Below are 25,850 nucleotides of genomic sequence, written 5' to 3'. Positions count from 1 at the left end.
GTGTACTCTGTACTTTCCGTTCATTATGCACAGTAAAATGACTTAAAAGAACACAATTAAATCTTTCGAATTATAGAAAGATAACAATCGCTGTTGTTCTTGGAATCATATTATGAATGCTTTGTAGCATTTTCGTTTTGATAAAGAATTTGATTTTTTTTATTCTTTTTCCTCTGGTTATCAAATTATTATAAAACATCTAAAAGAATGAATGTATTTCACAGGTTGTGTGGACAAGATGGCGACTTGTAAGGACTATGGAGATGCTGTATGTACAGACCCTACATACACCGGGTGGGTCACTGAAAACTGTGCATTGTTCTGTGGAAAATGTGGTAGGTTATCTATCTACATACACCGGGTGGGTCACTGAAAACTGTGCATTATTCTGTGGAAAATGTGGTAGGTTATCTATCTACAAATAAACATGGGTCACTGAAAACTGTGCATTGTTCTGTGGAAAATGTGGTAGGTTATCTATCTACAAAATAAACATGGGTCACTGAAAACTGTGCATTGTTCTGTGGAAAATGTGGTAGGTTATCTATCTACAAAATAAACATGGGTCACTGAAAACTGTGCATTGTTCTGTGGAAAATGTGGTAGGTTATCTATCTACAAAATAAACATGGGTCACTGAAAACTGTGCATTGTTCTGTGGGAAATGTGGTAGGTTATCTATCTACAAAATAAACATGAGTCACTGAAAACTGTGCATTGTTCTGTGGAAAATGTGGTAGGTTATCTATCTACAAAATAAACATTGGTCACTGAAAACTGTGCATTGTTCTGTGGGAAATGTGGTAGGTTATCTATCTACAAAATAAACATGAGTCACTGAAAACTGTGCATTATTCTGTGGAAAATGTGGTAGGTTATCTATCTACAAAATATAAGGTCATATATCATAAACATATGGTATGCTGTATAAAAAATATGGTATTTGAAAATGTGAGTTGCTGTATAGAAAATGTGATTTGAAATATCAAGAGAATATGGTATTCGATATTAAGAAAATTTGGTATGATATATTTGAAAATGTGGTGTTATAAAATTGAGAATGGAAATGGGGAATGTGTCAAAGAGACAACAACCCGACCAAAATAAAAAAACACAACAGCAGAAGGTCACCAACAGGTCTTCAATGTAGCGAGAAATTCCCGCACCTGGAGGCGTCCTTCAGCTGGCCCCTAAACAAATATATACTAGTTCAGTGATAATGAACGCCATACTAATTTCCAAATTGTACACAAGAAACTAAAATTTAAATAATACAAGACTAACAAAGGCCAGAGGCTCCTGACTTGGGACAGGCGCAAAAATGCGGCGGGGTTAAACATGTTTGTGAGATCTCAACCCTCCCCCTATACCTCTAACCAGTGTAGAAAAGTAAAAGCATAACAATACGCACATTAAAATTCAGTTCAAGAGAAGTCCGAGTCTGATGTCAGAAGATGTAACCAAAGAAAATAAACAAAATGACAATAATACATAAATAACAACAGACTACTAGCAGTTAACTGACATGCCAGCTCCAGACTTCAATTAAACTGACTGAAAGATTATGATTTCATCATATGAACATCAGGCACAATCCTTCCCGTAAGGGGTTTAGTATCATACCATCATAACATATATGAGAAGAACATAACCCGTGTCATGCCAACAACTGTTTTTAGAATAAATGTGTTTAGTTCCGACGCAAAGACCTCATCAGTGACTCAATATTAACGCCAAAATATGCAATCTTTAATGACTTGACAACAGTATCGTAATTATATCCCTTCTTAATAAGTCTATTCAAAGGTTTTGTAAGTTTATGAGGTGAATACTGACACCTTTGTGCTTTATAAAGAATATTTCCATAAAAAATTGGATGTGAAATACCTGAACGTATAAAAAGTCTGCATGTTGAGCTATATTTACGAATGATGTCTTTATACCGATGATAAAATTTAGTAAATGTTTTGACTAGTTTGTGATATCGAAAACCCTGGTGTAATAATTTTTCAGTAATACATAAATTTCTCTCGTTAAAATCTAAGACATTGTTACATACACGAGCGAATCGTACAAGTTGAGATATATAAACACCGTAAGATGGTGACAAGGGAACGTCACCATCTAAAAACGGATAATTAACGATAGGAAATGAAAAATCATCCCTTTTATCATAAATTTTAGTATTCAGCTTTCCGTTAGTGATATAGATATCAAGATCGAGGAAAGGGCAGTGGTCGTTGTTAGTATTAGCTTTATTTAAAGTGAGTTCACCAGGATAAATTTCATTAATATACATACTGAAGTCGTCATTATTGAGAGCCAAAATATCATCCAAATATCTAAAAGTATTATTAAATTTGTTTATCAGATGTTGTTTTGATGGGTCTTTGCTTATTTTTGTCATAAATTGTAACTCGTAACAATACAAAAAGAGGTCCGCAATAAGTGGTGCACAGTTAGTCCCCATTGGAATTCCGATAATCTGACGATATACGGAATCCCCAAAGCGAACAAAAATGTTATCTAGTAAAAATTCAAGGGCATATATAGTATCAAAGCATGTCCAATTAACATAGTTTTTTTGTTTATTGCAACTAAAAAATGACCTAAAAGAGTTTGAACATATATATTCACATTCTGATTTTTTGAATGCCCATTTAATTAGATGTGTGAATTTTTTCTTAATGAGAATGTGAGGCAATGTGGTATACAGGGTAGAAAAATCAAAACTTTGAACAGATTCAAAATCACCAATATAAGCATGCAATTTATCAAGTACTTCCAACGAGTTCTTGACACTCCAAAAGTAATTTATTCCACTATTTTCGAAGGCCTTATTTGAACAATTTATTATAAGGTTTTTAATTGTACCAAGTGTGCTGGTAAGAATAATAGACAATTTAGTAGTTGAACAATGGCTTGAAGACGAAATAAATCTATATTTGTAAGGGGTTTTGTGTAGCTTCGGAAGCCAATACATAGTTGGAACTTTCATTGTATTTGGCTCTGCTTGTAAAGCGGTGGCTAAAAGTTTATGTTTGTTACAGATTTCGTTTTCTGAAAATGGAGTCAGTTGGAATGTTGGTGAATTGGTGATTTCCTTTTTCAGAACCTCGATGTAAAATTTACGTCAAACAATAATAATATTATTAGCAGCTTTATCGGCCGGGACAAAAACAAATTCCTTGGCTAGTTCTTTTAGTTTATGTTTGATACGAGAAATAGGTTTATTGTGGTTATTGTTAATAGTAAAATGTTCTTTAAAATGTTGAATACGTATATCAACTATCTTCATTACTGAATTAAAAAAAGAGTCCAAAGATTTTTTGTCAGCTTTTTCCCGTTTTATCCATTTCATACAGTAAGTAAGGAGTAAGTCGTGGATGATATTACGACACTCATTCCAATTAATAATTGACGGGGGACGATATTTAGGTCCTTTACTGAGAAATGATTTTAACTCTCGGTCTTGAACGATGTTAAGATCTCCTGTTATAACATGGGAAATGGGTCCATAAATATATTCGGAATTACTGCAATTACATGAAGTAGGTGTATTTTCACTGATATTAACATCTTTACACAATTGACTATAATTAAACACAAATTTCCGGGTAGATTTCTTGTAAATATAACAAATAAGAGGTAGCTCAGTATTGTCAAAATATCCAGGAATTTGTTCTTTAACAGAATGGTCGTTAAATATACCGGCAATATTTACAAAATCAAAGCCTTTGTTGACATACTTAATTTTAATAAAATGTTTTTTATGATCTTCAGGGCGATCAATTTTGGGAAATAATTTAGAATAACAATATGCCATAATAATTTGAACAATTTCATACTTAGGACTGCTATATGAAATTGTGTTGCAATCCTCCAAAATTTTATTTAACTTATTAACCGGTAAAGAACAGAGTTTTGTTAACAGATAATGTCTGCCGTTGTTTTTTGAAATAGAAATAAGGTCCGAAATATTGGTATGATTGGCCCGAAATTTTCTTTGATTGCGATTTGTTCTACAACCGTGAGAACGGTTTTTACGAACAGTTTTAGAAACAATATCCAAAATGTTAACGGAATTGGTTCTAGATATATTACCAATTCCCATGATATTATCATTTAGACCGAGAGGGTAAACTGTCTGTAATTTTTTAATCCAATTTAATTCAATTATTTTCCGTGATCGTACAAACTTTGAATGCGATTCACCAGGCTGCTTATTTACTACTTCTAAAGGTTGAACTGCTAAATATTTAAAAGGATGGTTGTGCTTCTTAAGGTGTTGGTAAATGATACTTTTGAATTTATTAGGTCTCCCTATACATATATATATGTTATACCTAGAACATATGGTAAGGGACATATGTAAAATGTGATTTGGGTTATCTACAGAATGTGACACAGATATTTAGAAAATAAAATATGATATCTAGACATTTATATGGTATATCTAGAAAATATCGTATGCGATATCTGGTCAATGATGTATCAAGAAGAAACATTCTTTCGGAGTAATCTAACACATGGACAATTATAACACAAAACGAGAAAAATTCAAAACGGAAAGTCTCTAATCAAATGTTAAAATCAAATGACAAAACACATCAAACGAATGGACAACAACGGTCATATTCCTGACTTGGTACAGACATTTTCATGTGTAGATTCACTGCCAGTAAACTGTTTTGTTCGTCTCCTTTGTCATTAATATCCATAATAAAATGTTTCCCGTCTCGACCCAACTGCCCTATAATTAGGTATCCTTGATACACCGTTACTTTGTAGGTGACATTAATGCATCCTGTTATACGATTAAAGATACCTTGCTTTGTTAGAAGAAGAACACACAATTATTTTAACTTTGAAGTCACATATCTTGAAACATAAGTATCAGCAACCAATCATCTGACATTGATTCCTCTATACTATAGGTGGTATGACCTCTGGAGGCGGTATGGTGTCCGGGGGTGGTATGGTGTCCGGAGGTGGTATGGTTTCCGGAGGAGGCGGTGTGGTTTCAGGAGGTGGTATGGTTTCTGGAGGTAGTGGTGGTAAGTGTTAAGATTTCTCAACATACTTGAACATAAAATGCTATAATCTTTGAAAAAATTACACCAAAACACAATACACTTATCATCAAACTAGAAATTTTAGACATATAATGAATTAAGGCGACAGTATTTTACCGATTAAAAAAGACAAATCAAAGTTACAAACAAAATCTCAGTGAAACATATGAACTCCAAGAGGAGTGAGTGGGGATGTGACATTTACTTTAACAGAAGGGAGAGCCAGTGCGTTGCCTTAACTCAAAATGGAGCGAAACCGGATTTAAATCATAAACCCAAATGGAGCAAAACCGGATGCAAATCATAAACCCAAAATGGAGCGAAACCGGATGCAAATCATAAACCCAAAATGGAGCGAAACCGGATGCAAATCATGACTTCAAAGTGAATCGAGACCGGGTGGGTCGAAAGGTAATTGTTTCCGTTAACAGATAAACTCATCTTTCGAAAGTCCAATCAAACTTAAAATATTAATTTTTTTCATCAATATTAGTGAAATATAATTAATTGTACGTGGAATTACCCCTATATCTTGATTGTTTTATGGAATATAATTAATTGTACGTGGAATATCTCCTATACTTTGATTGTTATATGGAATAGAATTAATTGTACGTGGACTGTCCAATATTCCTTGGTTGTCATGTCATGTGGAATATAATTTATTGTACGTGGATATCCCATATTCCTTGAATGTCATGTCATGTGGAATATAATTAATTGTACGTGGAATGTCCCATACTCCTTGACTGTCATATGGAATATATTAATTGTACATGGAAGGTCCCATATTCCTTGATTGTCATGTGGAATATAATTGATTGGACGTGGAATGTCCCATATTCCTTGGTTGTCATGTGGAATATAATTAACTGTTCGTGGAATGTTCCATACTCCTTGGTTGTCATGTGGAATATAACAAACTGTACGTGGAATGTCCCATATTCCTTGGTTGTCATGTGGAATATAATTAACTGTTCGTTGAATGTCCCATACTCCTTGGTTGTCATGTGGAATATAATTAACTGTACGTGGAATGTCCCATACTCCTTGGTTGTCATGTGGAATATAATTAACTGTACGTGGAATGTCCCATATTGCTTGGTTGTCATGTGGAATATAATTAACTGTACGTGGAATGTTCCATATTCCTTGGTTGTCATGTGGAATATAATTAACTGTACGTGGAATGTTCCATATTCCTTGGTTGTCATGTGGAATATAACTAACTGTACGTGGAATGTTCCATATTCCTTGGTTGTCATGTGGAATATAATTAAATGTTCGTGGAATGTCCCACATTGCTTGGTTGTCATGTGGAATATAATTAACTGTACGTTGAATGTCCCATATTACTTGGTTTTCATGTGGAATATAATTAACTGTACGTGGAATGGTCCATATTCCTTGGTTGTCATGTGGAATATAATTAACTGTACGTGGAATGTCCCATATTGCTTACTTGTCATGTGGAATATAATTAATTGTACGTGGAATGTTCCATACTCCTTGACTGTCATATGGAATATAATAATTGTACGTGGAAGGTCCCATATTTCTTGATTGTCATATGGAATATAATTGATTGTACGTGGACTGTCCCATATTCCTTGGTTGTCATGTGGAATATAATTAACTGTACGTGAAATGGTCCATACTCCTTAGTTGTCATGTGGAATATAATTAACTGTACGTGGAATGTTCCATATTCCTTGGTTGTCATGTGGAATATAATTAACTGTACGTGGAATGGTTCATACTCCTTGGTTGTCATGTGGAATATAATTAACTGTACTTGGAATGTCCCATATTCCTTGGTTGTCATGTGGAATATAATTAACTGTACGTGGAATGGTCCATTCTCCTTGGTTGTCATGTGGAATATAATTAACTGTACGTGGAATGGTCCATACTCCTTGGTTGTCATGTGGAATATAATTAACTGTACGTGGATTGGTCCATATTCCTTAGTTGTCATGTGGAATATAATTAACTGTACGTGGAATGGTCCATACTTCTTGGTTGTCATGTGGAATATAATTAACTGTACGTGGAATGTCCCATATTCATTGGTTGTCATGTGGAATATAATTAACTGTACGTGGAATGTCCCATACTCCTTGGTTGTCATGTGGAATATAACTAACTTTACGTGGAATGGTCCATACTCCTTGGTTGTCATGTGGAATATAATTAACTGTACGTGGAATGTCCCATATTCCTTGGTTGTCATGTGGAATATAATTAACTGTACGTGGAATGTTCCATATTGCTTGGTTGTCATGTGGAATATAATTAACTGTACGTGGAATGTCCCATATTCCTTGATTGTCATGTGAGATATAGTTGCATGGAATAAACCTTATTGACACGAACTCATCACACTGCTCTTACTGATTGTAATATGTTACAGTGTGATTTGGCAAAGTATAGAAATGTCTATATGGTAGCTAGTTTTTCGGTAATGAATTTCTTCATTGTCTTTCTATTAATTATAGCTGTCTCATTGACAATCATAGTTAAATCATAGCTAAGCACTTTCAATTTAGAATTCAAAGACATTAATGATAGATCATTCACTATAATAAATTAATTAACACTTAGCTGTGTAATAGAGCAGATTGGTACCTCTGCGGGAACACAATCTGCTCTATCATCCTCTTTTCTATGTGTTATTTCTATAGAGTATCGATTCGCATTGCGAGGCACTTACTCTGTCGAAATTCCAAAGCTGTGGGTGTCTTGGACCTTAATCTTTTTGCTATGATTAGTTTATCTTGGTTGGTATATTTCAGATAGATGTATTGCACAGTTGGGATACTACTGTTGCTATTATATATTTAATTATGTTGCTGTCTTACCTACTATCTGCTACAGATTGGTTTGGTACTGTTACATTTTTGTTATTTATCATGACATTTTTTCAGTAACTTGTGTTGACAAACAATCAAACTGTGCCGATTATGCTCGAGGTGGCACATGTACAGATCCAAAATATTCAGGATGGGTCAAGGACAACTGTGCAAGAACTTGTTTATGTTGTAAGTATAGGTCAAGGACAATTTTGCAAGCACCAGTTTATGTTGTAAGTATAGGTCAAGGACAATTGGGCAAGAACCTGTTTATGTTGTAAGTATGGATCAAGAACAAATGTGCAAGAACCTGTTTATGTTGTAAATATAAAGAAGGAGATACGTTCAAAATAGATTACTATCTTAAAAGATAGAAAATAAATTCAAGTTGGTAAATAGCATACGCACTGCATCGAATAGAAATCGACCTTATACCCTGAATATCAATACATATAGAAATCGACCTCATACCCTGAATATCAAAACATATATAAATCGACCTTATACCCTGAATATCAATACATATAGAAATCGACCTTATACCCTGGATATCAATACATATAGACCTTATACCCTGAATATCAATACATATAGAAATCGACCTTATACCCTGAATATCAATACATATAGACCTTATACTCTGAATATCAATACATATAGAAATCGACCTTATACCCTGAATATCAATACATATAGAAATCGACCTTATACCCTGAATATCAATACATATAGACCTTATACCCTGAATATCAATACATATAGACCTTATACCCTGAATATCAATACATATAGACCTTATACCCTGAATATCAATACATTTAGACCTTATACCCTGAATATCAATACATATAGACCTCATACCCTGAATATCAATACATATAATAACTTGAAAAAATCTACAAACAAAGTCTGTAACTGTTTGAAAAATTAGTTGACATAAGAACATTATAAAACAGATAAAAAATCGCCTTTTATTTTTATAATTACTTTAATAAATAAAAGTTGTATACATATATATGCATGAACATGTATACATACACTTGTTTCAGGTCGAGTGCTATGTGATTTAGCTCATATCTTATTTATAAATGTCATGTTTGACTCTGAAGGAGATAATAGTAGATTGAATCTCATTTGTAAGCATGAGAAAACAAAGGACAAAATTATATAAAGCCTCTGCTGGTGGACGTTTTGTCCCCGAGGGTATCACCAGCCCAGTAGTCAGCACTTTGGTGCTGACATGAATGTCAATTATATGGTCATTTTTATAAATTTCTTTTTTACAAAACTTTGATTTTTTCGAAAAAGTATTTTCTTATCCCAGGAATAGATTGCCATGGCCGTATTTGGCACAACTTGAGAATTATTGAAGAATCGCAAAAATAAAATAGAAAAAACTGATATACAATTTATACATTTAAGCTGGTGGATCTTATTACACCGGAAGGTATGTTGGACAGACTGGAGGACCTATGACAGGAACTGGTACTGGAACTGGAACTGGAACTGGAATGGGAACTGGTACTGGAACAATGATCGGAACCGGAACCGGAACTGGAACAATGATCGGAACCGGAACAGGAACAGGAACTGGTTATCCGACGATGCAACCTGGAACTGGAACCGGAACTGGAACAATGATTGGAACTGGAACCGGAACTGGAACCGGAACTGGAACCGGAACTGGAACCGGAACTGGAACAATGATTGGAGCTGGAACCGGTATAGACAGTTGCTTTTTGATTCCCTTTTGATGAAACGTTACTTTGAATAAACATGTAACAAATTAAAGTCATAAGAAACGAGTGACCGATGAAAAATAATGTTCTTCCAATTCTTGAACCAATGCATACAAACATCCTAAACTTAGTCTTCTGTGCTCGAATTTATCACTTTTTTCGTGTAAATTTCGTATAATCGTCAATTTTTTTTTCAATCGGTCAGTGTTGTTGTGAAAATATGGCAGGTAATTAAAGTTCGTGTTTTGAAGCCGAAGTTTAACGATTGTCACCTGTTTGTCAACAATTGACGAAAAATAAACAAAAAAGCATGGAAATTGAGCACGTGTTTAACATGTAAATTCAGATAATAGTTTATTTTAAGGACATCCATGCGTATTGTGGTCACCGGATTTTTACGAGATGGGTCACACTGAGGTCACCTTGCATACGGATAATATGTCGGGGGAATTGCTTGCTGGAAGGAAGCAATTCCAATAAGTAAACTTCTTCTAAATATGAATAAATTAAAGAATTTTCTTCAGAAAAAAGTATATGTACATAAGTTTTATAATGAAAACTATCCATTGAGTTATAAAAAACATATGCATTATTATTTTTTTATTTGAGGTTTCTTATGACTTTAAATGATAAGACCAGATTTAAAAATTGCCAGATCACCAATTAAGTTGTGTATATTAACTATAACTTAAAGAAAGAATATGTAGTGCAAACACGTAATTTACTGAATTGAACTGGAATGTATATATTTGATTTTTTGGGTTGTTTGAATTGTTGTGTACATCTTGTCATAACGTGGCCTTTATTGTTATTATGGGTATGGATTATGCCCATTGTTGAATGCCGTTAAGGTACTTATACTCATTTAAATCTACGTCATTTTGGGTCTGTTGGACAGATGTCTCATCGGCTATCATACCACACCACCTTATTTTTATATCAAATATTAATTGAAAATGCCAAAATTATAAACATTTATTTGAAATTGAGCAATCTAATAAAAAAAACAGTTGATAGATATAGGAAGATGTGGTGTGAGTGCCAATGAGACAACTCTCCATCCAAATAACAATTTAAAAATTAAACCATTATAGGTTAAAGTACGGCCTTCAACACGGAGCCTTGACTCACACCGAACAACAAGCTATAAAGGGCCCCACAATTACTAGTGTAAAACCATTCAAACGGGAAAACCAACGGTCTAATCTATATAAACAAAACGAGAAACGAGAAACACGTATATATTAGATAAACAAACGACAACTACTGTACATCAGATTCCTGACTTAGGACAGGTGCAAACATTTGCAGCGGGATTAAACGTTTTAATGGGCCCAAACCTTCTCCCTTTTTCTGAAACAATAGCTACCCATTTAAACACAACAGACCATACAAAAAGAAAATTTATGAAAGATGTTCCTACTTTATATAGTTATCAAAGGTACCAGGATTATAATTTAGTACGCCAGACGCGCGTTTCGTCTACATAAGACTCATCAGTGACGCTCATATCAAAATATTTATAAAGCCAAACAAGTACAAAGTTGAAGAGCATTGAGGATCCAAAATTCCAAAAAGTATCATTAACGCTGTAGAGATAATTTCATGCCACAAATTGAGAAACAAAAATCACATCAATTTTCTATTCATCACATTGAGAAACATTCTTTCATATTTCAGTAACTTGTGTTGACAAACTCTCAAACTGTGCCGGTTATGCTCGAGGTGGAACATGTACAGATCCCACATATGCAGGATGGGTCAAGGACAATTGTGCTAGAACCTGTTTATGTTGTAAGTATTTGAACTAGTAGAATACAGATGATTTAATATTAATATGTCAGATATAAATAAAAGCAACAGTAGTATACAGCTATTCAAATGTCATAAATAGATTAAGAGAAAACACAAATCTGGGATACAAACTAGAACCGAAGGAAACACATCAACTATAAGAGGAAAACAACGGAACAACAGAAACATTGAACTGCAACAAAATCAAACGCCAACATCCATAGAAACAGACTATTTGATAACAACGGGTATATTCCTGAATTGGTTGAAGCTGGGTTTATGGCTAGCAAAACTTCCCGCTTATATGACAATGTTAAAGAATATCGCTAAAATGACAACGCTATATGACTGTAATACAGCACTAAAAAACGCAAGAACACTTTGCAAAGAGAAATGCATAAGAATTTTTTTATATAGTGCATTAAAACATGTAAAATTCAGAATAACAACGGACATCTTCCATTAACCATAAAACATCAAAATGAACCGCTCACAAAAGGAACCTATTGCGATCCGATACGTCGAGAGGATTGGTGTTTTCTCTCTGGGTAGTACATTGTTTAAAAACAGCTTCATGTTTGAATTATTTTAGCATGCTTTATGCTCCATCGATGTTAATGGGTTCACACAAGCTCAATCTTAATCTGTCGAATATTTCCTTTTCTAGTTATGTGTTTATCTTCTGTTCTTTGAGTGAAGAATAAGATTTACTCCTTCGGTCACCTTCCTTTATTTACTGTAAATTCTAATATCATATTCATCATCTAAATTAATCTGGTGCAAGAAAATTGGTACCGTTAATTAAGTTAATGTGCATTTCCTTATTTTCATGTGAAGGAAATTCATCCATACTTATTTTTTAATAAAAAAATTAATGCCTAAAATTCATTGAAAAGTTAAAGTTAACAAGAACTATCTTTAAAAAAGATATCCGACGTATTTAAATTTGAGTATATGTTTAAAACTATCATTTCAATAACCTTCAAAAGCACATTGACTTAATGCAGGACCTCTTTAATAAAATCTCCATCTGAATGTAACTACAAGAAATTCTTTACTAAGTCTGGTTATATTAAGGCAATAATATATAAGAATATTGTGATGACACCTAAAATTTTTATTTGTCAAAAAATCTAGTGCAAATAAAAAGAAACAAATATACATTTACTACTGTTTACATTAAACTTAATTCATGGTTAACAAAGCTAGAAACTATTGGTAGTATAAGTAGTATCTTTCTGTTTACATTTATCAAAACCCCGCGGAAATCTCACATGCGTAGGTGCGTTCTAAAAGTCATGTACGTTCGTACAACAAAGTTTATATTAAAAATTATATAATTGTCCCGAATAAACAGCTGTCATAGATGCAAAGAGCTATTGAAGAAACAATTATTTTAATAAAAATATAAATCTTTGTAAGATCTAGTTCAAATATTTATAGTTTTTCACTTGCTTTCCATCACGATATAATTTTCGAGACGTTTTTTCAAACACAACCAAATCACCCACCATGACAGCATTTGGTCCAATCACAGAAAGGATTTTCGAGCATGCGTAGTCTGTTGCCATAGTGAATCGTCCTTAAGTGCAAAGTGCACAAAACGAAAATATACCGACTACGTCGGAAAAAAACAAACAACAGTTGTATTTCTTCTAAGTCAGAAACTGAATCTCTTTTTCTAAGATCGTAGGAACCATTATTACGTCACCTAGTAGACGGTATATGAAGTTGATTTATTTTCCACTTGATTGCTTTCTTACTTTCGTAATAAAAATGTTCGCTACTCATTAACAAGTTTTTTATGCCCCACATACGATAGTTGAGGAGCATTTAGTTTTCTAGTCTGTGCGTCCGTTCGTCCGTTCGTCCCACCTCAGGGAAAAGTTTTTGGTCAAGGTAGTTTTTGATGAAGTTGAAGTCCAATCAACTTAAAACTTAATACACATGTTCGCCATGATATGATCGTTCTAATTTTAATGCAAAATTAAAGTTTTGACCCCAATTTCACGGTCCACTGAACATGGAAAATGATAGTGCGAGTGGGGCATCCGTCCACTATGGACACATTCTTGTTAAAAGAATGTTATAAAATAATACTAAATAAAAGGACTAAAAAGGCAGAAAAATGATGAGTTCGTATGTGTGTTTTCTAGATATAAACTTTGAAATTTTAGCGGGAAATTATTCGCGCTTGAATTTCCATACCTATATCATTGGCAACCTTTTTTTCGATTAAAAAAGATATGAAGAAATAACAAAAATTGTATAGCATTTTTTAAACTATTTGTAATAGAATAATGAAAAGAAAGGTAGGGGTAAGCGGGGAAAGAAAGGTGTGGGTTAGCGGGGAAATTTGTGTAATGGCACTACATGGATAAAACTAGAGGAAACCTAATATCTGGGAAAAAATCAAAAACATGAGGCGCGAACTTCCTTAAAACTCTATGATTGAAATAGTTTAATAATTTATTATAGTCACGAAGTCCCAAATATCGGTAGAAAAATAAAAAAATAAAAAATAAAAAAACAATTTCGGGAAAATTTCCCGAAATATTCATTCTACTGATGAACCCAAAATCGTAACCTTTTATTTCAGACTTTTTGAAATCCCCGCATCTGCGCAGAAATCAACAGCCTCTTTCCGGTCTTGTTTGCATGAGACTTTGAATAAAATATATATTTATTAGTGTAGTAAAATATAGGATTAGGAAGGAACTCATTACCAATTTCGATGCTTTTAAATAATTGTTTGGTATGAAAAAACCGTTACATAATGATAGCGTTTCTTTGTTTACATTGAATAAGACATCATAACTTAAATAACGTCACAACTAAAATCCATAACGACAGAACCAAAATCGGAAACGTTACGGTATTTCCTTTTTTTAATATGTTTGAATTAAAAAAAAAATCATACAGACTTCGTCCCCTTTCACAGGTAATGCCTGCCTCATATTATAGAAGACACACAATCTGGACAGTACAAATAGTAACTACATTATTTCTGACTAATTTAGCAGGAGGATCAATGTATACAGGACGTCCAATGACAGGAACTGGGGGAACTATGATCGGAACCGGAACTGGCGGAACAGGAACTGGAACACCAGGTACGGGAACCGGAACTGGGGGAACTATGATTGGAACAGGAACTGGCGGAACAGGAACCGGAACACCAGGTACGGGAACCGGAACAGGTGGTACAATGATAGGTACAGGTACAGGAGGAACAGGTACAGGAGGTCCCATGACCGGTACAGGAACAGGTAGGGAATATACCCGGTAAAATATCCTTCTATAATGACATGATTCGTAGCTAGATAAACTTTAAATAATTTTTTTTTAACCTAATTTGAAAAATAAGAAAAACAATTCAATGTTATCAAAAATAAAGACAAACAAATGAAAAACTTACTGAAAATCCGAAATTGATAGAATTTTTACTTTTAAATAATTTAAATTGACCTTAGAAATCTCTTTTCCTATTATTATTTTTCTGAATCTTAAAATTTCTAATACTTAGTGGTTATTTTTTCGCTCGGTTTGTGTCTCGTTGATGTAAACCCAATATTTCCATTTATTTAAAAAGAATATTTTCATTAGTTCTGACATACTAATTTATAAGCCTAGTATATTTAATGGCGATTTAGTTGATTAAAACCAATGAAAACTGTTTTGTTTAGCGAAAGGCCGTTTTACTTTCGATGCAATGGATCAGTAGAATTTATCATCATTTGAATATAAAGTAATTCTTTTGGCTGACCTAATTGTGCATATTAACAGGAGGCACTGTCATTTCTGGATCATACACAGGTAAGAACTTGTTTATTCGCTTATGCTTCAGGAAAGAGTACGTAAAGCTGCATGGAATAGTAAGTAAAGCTTCATGTTTTTGCACATGGCTTATGCGTCAAGTCACAGTAAGAAAGCTTCATGTTTTTAACATGGCTTATGCTATTATACTTTTATGGTAAGATGTCGTGTCTCATATATAACGGTTAATCAAGGAGTATACGAAAAATGATATTATCTTATGAAATGCCTTGGTATTATCATGTATGGCATATTTGATACATTTCGGTTATTTGTATAATAAAAAATGACAAAAGAACTTTCTTTCTATATTTTATATCTTTGATGAGTTTTTCTCTCTAATTACCTTCATCTAGGAAATCTACCCATCATTATTTTTTTGTTTTGAAAATTGCACATTTTGATATATAGAATTAGCAATACAACTTATTTCAATTAATTTGGCAAAATATATTTTTTCATCGAATAGTTATAATGTTCTTACATAATACACACAAAAACTCGATCTGTTCACAAATAATTGAAATAAAGTATTAATAGTGGAACACCTAGGTTGTTTTTCTAAATAGTTGTTCTTTACATTTGTCTTTTTCTGTGATGTAGTGAAAAAAAACAGTATTAAGACCACCAATTCTGTCTTCCTTTCATTTTCCTAAGATCGTTTCTTAAGACACTTGTTTCGTTTCTTATTTCAAAATTCAATGATTGCGAGTTTTCTTCAAAATATAACCCGTTCAACATGTTCAAAATATAATCCGTATACAATGGGAGTAATTTACACAACATGCAGCTTACGAACAAGTTCTTTTACATTTATTTTTTATTGATTTAAGAAATATGTGATATAAATTAAATTTTGTATCACACAACTAAAAAGTAAGGAAATCTGTACAATTATGTTTAGAGCTTTTATACTAGTCAACAAAAGAAACGATACACGACTTTGGAATAAAATGTATCAAAAAGTATTAAATATTAAAACTAATGAGATCCACTATTTTAAAAGGCGTTCATTTGCAATATATGCACATATGATAATGAAAATCAAAACCTGTCGGAAAGTAACTAAATTCCGTGTAAACGATTATAGGGTGCAAATTATTTTGCGAAAAGTTTTGATTAAAAATCGACACACAATTTTCGAAGTACTAAATGAATTTTCAAATTGGTTTAAAATATTCAATATGCTAATCAAGTTATGTTTATGTTGTAACTAATGGGTTGGAATATTATTTTTATTAATTTTTGGTAAAACAAATGTTTTTTGAAAGCTCAAAAAATGCAAAAAAAAATAAAATTGTTTTCGTCTAAAATCAAAGCTATAGATATGGAAACAACACACTGTAAATTTGGAACCTTTCTGATTAGTTTTAATATCGTTACCGATTTTTTTGAATTTCACTTTACACATTGTAAATTGATTGATAATGTATATGTTTCGGACCATATGGGTATTTAGACCATACGCGTATGGTCATGACAATATGCGTATACTCATATGGTCCGACCATACGCGTATGGTCCGACCGTACGCGTATGGTCGGACCATATGAGTATAATACTCGTTTGGTTATTAACGGGCCGGACCATATGAGTATTTAGACCATTTAGGTATTATTTTAAAATTACATTATAAACGTTTCCATAATACAAAAACTTGATCTAAAAAAACAATGATGGTTACTTGACAGTTTGTTAATTTTATAATTCAAAAGTTACGTAAAAATTAAATATTGATGCCGTAGTTAGTTTTCATCGCTAGTTACATTCTTGCATGTACGCTTGGGGTGACATTTACCACCAGACGGTATCATGGCTTTTTTGCTTTGCGAGTCTTGGAAGTGCACGATCCTTTTCAGTTACACCTTTTGTTTGCGAGTGAAAAGCTAGCCTTTTTGCAGCTGCGTACAGTGATACCGAGGTCTTTGACCATTCGGATATCTACGGTGTTTTTAAGAAACTCTTACTTGATCTCAAATATCGCAAAATTACTGCAAGACACCATATTCACAAGACATTCAAAATAAACTATGTTACTTTTTAGTAACTTCTTGTGTAACAGTTCATTAAGAAATTTTTGGAATTTAATTATTTAAGTCGACATATTGCCATTCGCCCGAAATAACAAATCGACAATGGTCATCGGTAATGACCATCGGTATAAAATGTGTTTATTATAGTTTTGACAAGTAAGTAAAATAAACTTTGTGAAACTTCTAATTTTTATTTAGCTAATCTTTTTATCATGATATAATAATAAAATTACCTATATGATAGCGTCTTTTTCATGAACGGTCATACCATAAGAAGAGTTTAGAAGTATTAAAAGTAAGCTTAAACAGAATGTTAATTACCCCGACCATACGCGTTCGGTCGGACCATATGAGTATATACCCATATGGTCATGACCATACGCGTATGGTCCAAAAACTCATATGGTCCGGAACATATACATTTTAACGATTTCTTGTGGGGCCCAACTTTGCTTTACAAATAAACGAAGAAACTATGATTAAAAAAAAAAGAATTGATGGCAAACATTGTCTTTACCTTTAAATGAGAGGTTATCATCATTAGTTGGAACTTCTGTTTTTGAAATTGTCGTTTTATGTAAATTTTGTCAAAAAAAATATATTTCGCTAAATGACGTCATGAAAGCAAAAACAATGTTTTTTTTTAAACGGATTAATATTTCCATGGTCATTATATATATTACTATCTTAAATATGGAAAACTTCATCTTTAATTTGAAAAAAAAGTTGTGTATCGTTTCTTTTGTTGACTAGTATATATTGCTTATTCTTAAGAGTACCCTGCTGGCATGATGTTTATTCAAAGTTTGCTTTGCATCTGCAATTTTACCTTAATGTTGTCGAATATCAGCTTTGGCTTACTGCTCGAGTTTTTACTCTTTATGCATACTGATTTATCAGTGTTTACAAAGTGGAATCATGCCTAACTTTAGGGCGAAAAAGTATCAATAAAACGTGAGGGACCGCATGTCACAGTACCGAATTTAAGTCAGCATTAAATATCTATGTCAAGGATTATTTAATAAATTAGATAATGTATATTATAGATTGCAAATGCTTTTCCACACTTAGTTTATTTAGCCTTTTCAACGCTTTTTTATCCGAACGTCACTGATGAATATTTCGAAGACGAAACCCGTGTCTGGCATACACAATTGTAATCCTAGTATCTGTGATGAATTCATTCATATGAAACGTTATGTGAACAATTAAATTTTATTGGAAATTAAATGATTTTAATAATTATGAACTAATACTTATGTAAAGGGGTACATTATTTTAATCATCAAAAAATTGTCTAATTGTAATGTTGTTTGTAATGTGCGTCATTCACAAAATTATCTAATAGTAATGTGTTACGTCATATGATTAATTCACAATATCATCCAATTACAGTGCTTTGTGTCGATCACGTGCAGAACTGTGCAGACTATGGACAACAAACATGTAATGATCCCACATACGCTGGCTGGGTAAAGGACAACTGTGCCAAAACATGCAACAAATGTGCATGTAAGTATTGTCTGACCCAGAGAATCATATCATCAAATATACTTACATATTTATTTCATGACATGTGGAGTTATACACATTTAAGAAACTCAAATAGGATCCGTAACTTAGACAACATGATCGCTCAACTGATCAGTTGTAAGTTTAGGACCTCAAGGTAGATGAGTGAATGCCATTTGAGTCACCCTCTTTTAATAAAGTTATTACTTACTTTCTTATTAACTTATCAGAACCAATGTATACGAGTCTTGTTATGACGTCGACAAATTAAGCGAACGAAGGTACAAAATTGTCGTTATGACTCGGCAAGATGCACACAACTAAATGATAAAAGAACGAAGCCTTTAATGGTTTCGGAAAAATGAGAAGAACGAACGTACAACAGTTTCTGTACATTTCTATTTAGTCAATACACTACATTATTAACATCAAAGAATCTCACATTTAGCTCTATAATATTTTTGGGTACATTAAAATTATTAAAGTTAATGGTAGCAGGCATTTGAACAATTGTTTAATATCACAGATTGATAATCGGAAATTAATACCTGAAGAACAAAATTTAATGTCTGCTGTCATTAAAATTTGCTTAAATGAATAATGAAATTCTTAACTTGCATTGAAAAAAGACATTTATTAATGATTAGTACGCTTAAATAGATTTATCAGGATCAAGTAACGGTGGTACCGGATTTATTCCGGTCTACACTCCAGATGGACACGGTTGGTTTTACAACTTTATTTGTTTGCTTCGCTTAATGCTGTCATCAAATGTGCTTTACAGCTTCAAAGGCAACAGCAGTTTGAATATAGAACGTGTGCTGTTTACGATTGATATTATTCAATGATATCAAAGCAACAAATAACATTCTTATGAAAAGATCATATGCCACACGTCTGAGCCTTAGCCAAGGAAAGGCATGCTTTACTTTTAACTGCTCATCTTCGAAGACAGCAAATGCTCTTTTGTGAAATTTTAGTTGGTGTATTTGGTTTGACAAATCACATTTTATATGAAGTGCAGAAGTGATTCATACTAAAAATGAGCACACGATCAACTTGCTTTTAATAAATTGTTGCGTTATCTTATTGAAGTTATATAGGGGTATTTTCAATTTTCAGTTTATTAGTTACCTCCATATCAAAAAAAGATAAAAAGGTTGATTTTGTTCTTTTACAACCCCATAAATGTAGATAAAAAGAAACATTTCATTCTTAGGGTATACGGACGAGCACAGTTGTCCATTCGTCTGATGTGTTTGAGCTTTTTATTTTGCCATTTGATTAGGGACTTTCCGTTTAGAATTTTCTTCGGATTTCAGTTTTTTAGTGATTTCACTTTTTAGTATGAAGGTCAAATAGAAAACTATCCACCACAGTGAAACACATACTAATGCTTCAGCCTTGAAACAACCTTTTCTTTTGATTTCCTATGCATTGCTGTGACGTCGCCAGGGGTAGCACGTGCAACCAAATGTTACATTTTACTGTGAAAAAAAAGTTTATTTATTTTTTCTTGCCTCTCATTAATCTAAGCAAATCAAAAGTAGTTTTTATGAATCATTCATGGAATAAAATTATGTTAAATGTTAAATAATTATTAGAAATCAAATTTAATGGCAAACTTTAGCGCAAAAAAAAATTACTTTGTTGTTTGATTACTAGATATTTATATTCATTAGCTTATTTGTTTTAAGATGGATGAATCATGAGTAAAAAAATATAATTATAACATGTATAAATGATCATTTCATATCTTGAATTGTTTTCTTCTATTGTCTGATTGTTTTTCAATCGGATTTCGTTTGTTACCCGTATAATTAATAGAGCAGCGGTGTAATACTGTTGCCATTATTGAATATTTTGAAATAATGCTGTTTGTTCGGTTAAGAATTTCATGAAAGATTTGTATCTGTTGTATATATACGAACAAATTTTATTTTGACGATGATATAAAATTCACTTTTATCACTTTTGTAGTATACACTGGAACCAAGTACACAAACACTGGAACACACTATCCAGGTAATTACAGAAATAAAACACCTTTCATTACTAGTATATCATATATCGAGGGTGTTGACCATAGATTACGGGCTGTTATCTTACATACTTGTGGCTTTGGAAATATCAAATTCAAATAATATTTCGTAGGCCATAAGTGCAGAAAATACTTTTTCAGCAATAATTGTGAATCCTGACATTGATGTCAATTTATTGGAATTGTATACGACTTTCATAGGTTTTGTTAGCTGAATAATCATATTTAAGCCACCATTTACTAAGTAAATGTCTGAACCAAGATAGGAATATGAAAGTTGTCTTCCAATATTCGTTTGATATGTTTGTTATTGCCATTTGATAAGGGACTTCCTTGGAGTTTTTTTTTAAATGTTTAGTAATATTCATGAAATATGTTATGATGAAAAATGAAAATTGCGAATAATGTGATAAAAATGTAAATCCTGTCATACAAAATGAAAACAACACTTTATAAATGACATGGGTCCAAAACTTTTTTTCGGATTAAACTTCATCAGAAAAACTAACCGACTATTTGAAAGTCAAGACTGTATTGCTCTGTTATAAAAAAAAAGAAGATGTGGTATGATTGCCAATGAGACAACTGTCCACAAGAAACCAAAAAGACACAGACATTAACAACTATAGGTCACTGTACGGCCTTCAACAATGAGCAAAGCCCATACCTCATAATCAGCTCTAAAAGGCCCCGATAAGACAATGTAAAACAAGAAAACAAGAAAACTAACGGCCCTATTTATATGAAAAAATGAACGAAAAACAAATATGTGACACATAAACAAACGATAACCACTGGAATACAGGCTCCTGACTGGGGCCAGGCACATACAAAAATAATGTGGCGGGGTTAAACATGTTAGCGGGATCCCAACCCTCCCCTAACCTAGGACACTGGTAGTACAGTACAACATAAGAACGAACTATAAAATCAGTTTAGTTTTATTTTGATTAGCTTTTAATAAATTGTTGCGTTATCTTATTCAAGTTATATGGGGGTATTTACACCTTACAATTTATTATTTATCTCCATATGAAAAAAAAAAAAATGTTGATTTTGTGCAACAGAATTAAATCTAAAAGTTAAAAAACAACAGTTCTGATGTGATGATATACTTTTATATTTTAGGAGGAACCATGACAGGTAATTATAAAGTTCTATCCTTTAAATCTGCATCTTGTTAAAATAAAGTTTGAGCTTATTTTCTTAATTGCTTTTTATTGCGAAGAAACCCTTCATCATTTTTTTTTGCAAATGGAGATTGTGTGGATTAAGCGGAAACTCTTTTTCATCTTCAAAATACTTCGTTACGTCGTCTCTATGAAATATTAAAGAACGATTTAAGCTACAGGCAAAATACAGCTAATCGAATTTGAGTGATATCATTATATATATGTTAATGCAATACCTGTATTAATTGTTAGGTACTGGAGGAACTGGAACAGGAACATTTACAGGTAAGTCTATTTATAGATGATAACATTTACAGGTAAGTCTATTTATAGATAAGAACATTTACAGGTAAGTCTATTTATAGATAAGAACATTTACAGTTAAGTATATTTACAGATATTCGTAATCAGCTTGGGAGTTTTCGTTCTTTAAAAAAACACTTTGTACATATCAGGAGCCAAAGCGGCTTTTTCTGGTTTAACCTTCATCTGGAACTCTAAAGGCCGAATATTTCAATGCCAAATATTTTATAAGAACCGAAACAGTCGTAATGGTTTTGTCAGTCTATTTTCGATCTGTGAGTTTGACTGTCCCTCTGGTATCTTGTGTCCCTCTTCTTCAAGAGCTATATAAACTCAAAGGACAGAGAAAAAGTAGACAAATTCAACCTACAAAATGTAACTAATTAATGACAATTATTTGTCAGTCAATTTAAGAGGTAGAGTATATAAATAATGAATTTATATTATGATTTAAAAAAGAAATGTCTTCCAATCTTTGTTTAAATTATACATTGTTATAAGTCTGTCCGCTTCATGAGATTTCTTTGAAATCTTCACAACATTTTACTGTACTTTGGATCATGGAATTAAAGTATGAATACCAAAAGATGGCTCAAAAGTGCAATGTAGTAGGTTTTGGCAATTTGTAATAATCCTGTTCATTTCCTCCCAACATGAAATGTTATTGGAGGCAAAGCTTTGATTTTAATTTGAAAAAAAAGATTGAACAGTATTGTCCTTTTATCTAGTCTGCAAACTCTAAACTTTGTAGCACATGTCTATATCAATGTAGGATCTCATCTAAACGTGACAGCACATGTATATAACAATGCAGGATCTCATCTAAACGTGGCAGCACATGTATATATCAATGTAGGATCTCATCTAAACGTGGCAGCACATGTATATAACAATGTAGGATCTCATCTAAACGTGGCAGCACATGTCTATATCAATGTAGGATCTCATCTAAACGTGGCAGCACTTGTATATAACAATGTAGGATCTCATCTAAACGTGGCAGCACATGTATATAACAATGTAGGGTCTCATCTAAACTTGGCAGAACATGTATATATCAATCTCATTGACTTTAATACAAATTTTGAACTCCATTTATCAGCCGTCACATTCGTTTATGAATGAGTTCTTACCGCTTTTTTGTTAAGTATACAAGTCTGTTATAAGCCTTCATTACAACTAGTTTTGTCGTCCGTTCTATCATCATTTTATCTTGAGTTTTATTTTCAACTGTATCTGGTTGTCTTTGTATTGTGTTCAACGACTCTTATATCGGTGGCTTCGTCTTGAATTCGACAGTTCTTCTGTCTTTGTGTCTACATGATGTGATTACAGCTACTGCCTCTTTGTATTGGTATCGTGTTAAAAAAAATTGTTCATGTGTGTTCTGTTTCCTTTTTTGTTTTCTGCCTAGCTCAGGGCTGTATATGTCTGTATGTTGTTTTCGACTTCAGTCACGTCAATGTGTCGTTATAACTTGTGGAACCTTGATTTGTTTTTTCTTGTTATTTACAATCATGATTCTGACTATGTGTCCTTTTTTGTTTTCAACCTTACTCCTGTCTCAGTGTCCTTGTTTTGTTTTCCATTATGCTTACGTCTCTCTTTTTTGTTTTCAACCTTACCCCCGTCTCAGTGTCCTTGTCTTGTCTCCCTTTATGCTTACGTCTCTCTTTTTTGTTTTCAACCTTACTCCTGTCTCAGTGTCCTAGTCTTGTTTCCCATTATGCTTACGTCTCTCTTTTTTGTTTTCAACCTTACTCCTGTCTCGGTGTCCTTGTCTTGTTTCCCATTATGCTTACGTCTCTCTTTTTTGTTTTCAACCTTACTCCTGTCTCAGTGTCCTTGTTTTGTTTTCCATTATGCTTACGTCTCTCTTTTTTGTTTTCAACCTTACTCCTGTCTCAGTGTCCTTGTCTTGTCTCCCTTTATGCTTACGTCTCTCTTTTTTGTTTTCAACCTTACTCCTGTCTCAGTGTCCTTGTCTTGTTTCCCATTATGCTTACGTCTCTCTTTTTTGTTTTCAACCTTACTCCTGTCTCAGTGTCCTTGTCTTGTTTCCCATTATGCTTACGTCTCTCTTTTTTTGTTTTCAACCTTACTCCTGTCTCAGTGTCCTTGTTTTGTTTTCCATTATGCTTACGTCTCTCTTTTTTGTTTTCAACCTTACTCCTGTCTCAGTGTCCTTGTCTTGTCTCCCTTTATGCTTACGTCTCTCTTTTTTGTTTTCAACCTTACTCCTGTCTCAGTGTCCTTGTCTTGTTTACCATTATGCTTACGTCTCTCTTTTTTGTTTTCAACCTTACTCCTGTCTCAGTGTCCTTGTCTTGTTTCCCATTATGCTTACGTCTCTCTTTTTTGTTTTCAACCTTACTCCTGTCTCAGTGTCCTAGCTTGTCTTGTTTACCATTATGCTTACGTCTCTCTTTTTTGTTTTCAACCTTACTCCTGTCTCAGTGTCCTTGTCTTGTTTCCCATTATGCTTACGTCTCTCTTTTTTGTTTTCAACCTTACTCCTGTCTCAGTGTCCTAGCTTGTCTTGTTTCCCATTATGCTTACGTCTCTCTTCTTTGTTTTCAACCTTACTCCTGTCTCAGTGTCCTTGTCTTGTTTCCCATTAAGCTTACGTCTCTCTTTTTTGTTTTCAACCTTACTCCTGTCTCAGTGTCCTTGTCTTGTTTCCCATTAAGCTTACGTCTCTCTTTTTTGTTTTCAACCTTACTCCTGTCTCAGTGTCCTTGTCTTGTTTCCCATTATGCTTACGTCTCTCTTTTTTGTTTTCAACCTTACTCCTGTCTCAGTGTCCTTGTCTTGTTTCCCATTAAGCTTACGTCTCTCTTTTTTGTTTTCAACCTTACTCCTGTTTCAGTGTCCTTGTCTTGTTTCCCATTATGCTTACGTCTCTCTTTTTTGTTTTCAACCTTACTCCTGTCTCAGTGTCCTTGTCTTGTTTCCCGTTATGCTTACGTCTCTCCATGAATTCGTTTTCAAGTTTAATCAGTTTGAATGATAAAAGTCACTCGAAAACTGCATCTTTTCCCAATAAGTCACAGTTTAACGTCGCGAAAATAACAATTAACGTTAGCCATGTTAGCAACGTCATTACCTCTCCTGTAACTGTATCGTTTGGCCGTAAAGAGCGAGGCTTGTCGAGCTTTATAAATAATTAAAATTAAACTGTTGAGAGTGGAGAAATATCATAGTTCACGAGTTATAGTGCTTGAATCTGATTTTTGTTATCCTCTCTATTCAAACATTGGCAGAAAGTTGTGTTTCTTATTTATGACGTCATCAGATATGATCGGCTTTTTAATGACGTCACAATAGGAAATTCAGAAGAAATGGAAAAAAAAATGTAACTTCACAATTAAATTTCGACAAATTACAGAGAACAGATATTTCACTTTTAATGAGAAACGTTTTTCTCCCACCGCTGAGGAAATGTGAAAATAGCCCCAAAATTAGAGAAGTATAATTCCATATATGTATGATAAAAACACTGTTGCAGGTACA

General features: G+C 33.1%; 1 protein-coding gene across 6 annotated transcripts in view; it reads left to right on the top strand.

The window, feature by feature from the left end:
- The window catches only part of LOC134722209 (putative per-hexamer repeat protein 5), a 43,092-nt gene that overhangs the window by 9,793 nt on the left and 7,449 nt on the right, over positions 1–25,850 (top strand). For all 6 annotated transcript variants that reach the window (XM_063585814.1, XM_063585815.1, XM_063585816.1 and 3 more), the window contains 12 exons: positions 225–335; positions 4,938–5,057; positions 8,003–8,116; positions 9,350–9,649; positions 11,347–11,460; positions 14,481–14,729; positions 15,247–15,276; positions 18,705–18,821; positions 19,482–19,544; positions 20,802–20,846; positions 21,991–22,005; positions 22,287–22,319. In XM_063585814.1, the coding sequence (XP_063441884.1) occupies positions 225–335; positions 4,938–5,057; positions 8,003–8,116; positions 9,350–9,649; positions 11,347–11,460; positions 14,481–14,729; positions 15,247–15,276; positions 18,705–18,821; positions 19,482–19,544; positions 20,802–20,846; positions 21,991–22,005; positions 22,287–22,319 (1,311 nt within the window). The remainder of the gene's footprint in view (positions 1–224; positions 336–4,937; positions 5,058–8,002; positions 8,117–9,349; positions 9,650–11,346; positions 11,461–14,480; positions 14,730–15,246; positions 15,277–18,704; positions 18,822–19,481; positions 19,545–20,801; positions 20,847–21,990; positions 22,006–22,286; positions 22,320–25,850) is intronic.

This window comes from Mytilus trossulus, chromosome 6 (assembly GCF_036588685.1).
Source record: "Mytilus trossulus isolate FHL-02 chromosome 6, PNRI_Mtr1.1.1.hap1, whole genome shotgun sequence".
NCBI lineage: Eukaryota > Metazoa > Mollusca > Bivalvia > Mytilida > Mytilidae > Mytilus > Mytilus trossulus.
The sequence above is the reverse complement of the archived record's forward strand: the minus strand, read 5'-3'. Positions and strand labels throughout refer to the sequence as shown.